This window comes from Nyctibius grandis, chromosome 6 (assembly GCF_013368605.1).
Source record: "Nyctibius grandis isolate bNycGra1 chromosome 6, bNycGra1.pri, whole genome shotgun sequence".
NCBI classification, from domain to species: Eukaryota; Metazoa; Chordata; class Aves; order Nyctibiiformes; family Nyctibiidae; genus Nyctibius; species Nyctibius grandis.
In genome coordinates, this window is record NC_090663.1 from 49984296 (window position 1) to 49985150 (window position 855).

The 855-nt window shown below is 32.6% G+C and overlaps 1 protein-coding gene across 2 annotated transcripts in view; it reads right to left on the reverse strand.

The window, feature by feature from the left end:
• Window positions 1–609: 609 nt before the first annotated feature.
• Window positions 610–855, reverse strand: part of GRIA2 (glutamate ionotropic receptor AMPA type subunit 2) — a 101652-nt gene continuing 101406 nt past the window's right edge. For both annotated transcript variants that reach the window (XM_068403472.1, XM_068403471.1), the window contains one exon: window positions 610–855. This exon is cut by the window's right edge and continues 115 nt beyond it. In XM_068403472.1, the coding sequence (XP_068259573.1) occupies window positions 806–855 (50 nt within the window). In that variant the 3' untranslated portion in view covers window positions 610–805.

The window sequence follows — 855 nt, forward strand, 5'->3', positions numbered from 1 at the left end:
CCAACCTTGACAGTGTCCTTTTAGATTTCAGACTCTATAATCCAACTGTAGCTAGTAAAATTAATGGAACACTTGCAAATAAAACCATAGAAAAAAGTTTATTTCAAATGTCAAGCATTGCCAAGTAATTTTATATTAACACCAAATGTTAAAGAATAGGATATACAGCAAAGTTTTAATAATAATATTAAATTACAAGATTTGAACCTTTTAATTATTATTTCTTCTCTTCTCAACATTACATATTTGGCTTTGAAAAATATGGAACTGATGCCTTAAGCCTTATTTTCATATTCCACTTCCCCACAGTCTAGACTTCTTTTTTTCTTGTTTTTTTTTTTTCTTTTGTCATATTCAACCATTATGGAAGCAAATTTATTTAAAAGCCAGTTTTTGTTCGTGAAAATACCTAAAAATATTTTTTTCATTTTAAATGGTTTTTTTTTTTTTTTTTATAAAACATGTCACATCTTGATGCAATTGATGTCAAGTGTGCTTAAGTCAATATGAACCAAGGGACTAACAATGGTGGCTGCAGAAACTGGTGTGTTGCCTGTACAACGACTTCAGTTCGATTACAGTACTTCCATGTTAGCTGTGCACGTCAGTCAAGCTTCATCCTGAACTTGTGTAGAAAATGGTGTTGTGTTTTGAACTAAGCATTCATTACAATCCAAGATGAACTCCACAAATATAAGAATTCTTGGCTGAAAGAAAAGTCTTCAAGATACCAGATGCCTCTCACCACTTTGACAATAACGCACAAGAAAACCATTGTGTAAGGCACTCAAAAGGTTCTTATCAATCACGAGAGATCAGTCACACTGACATTCATTCCCATGCCAGGACTCACGT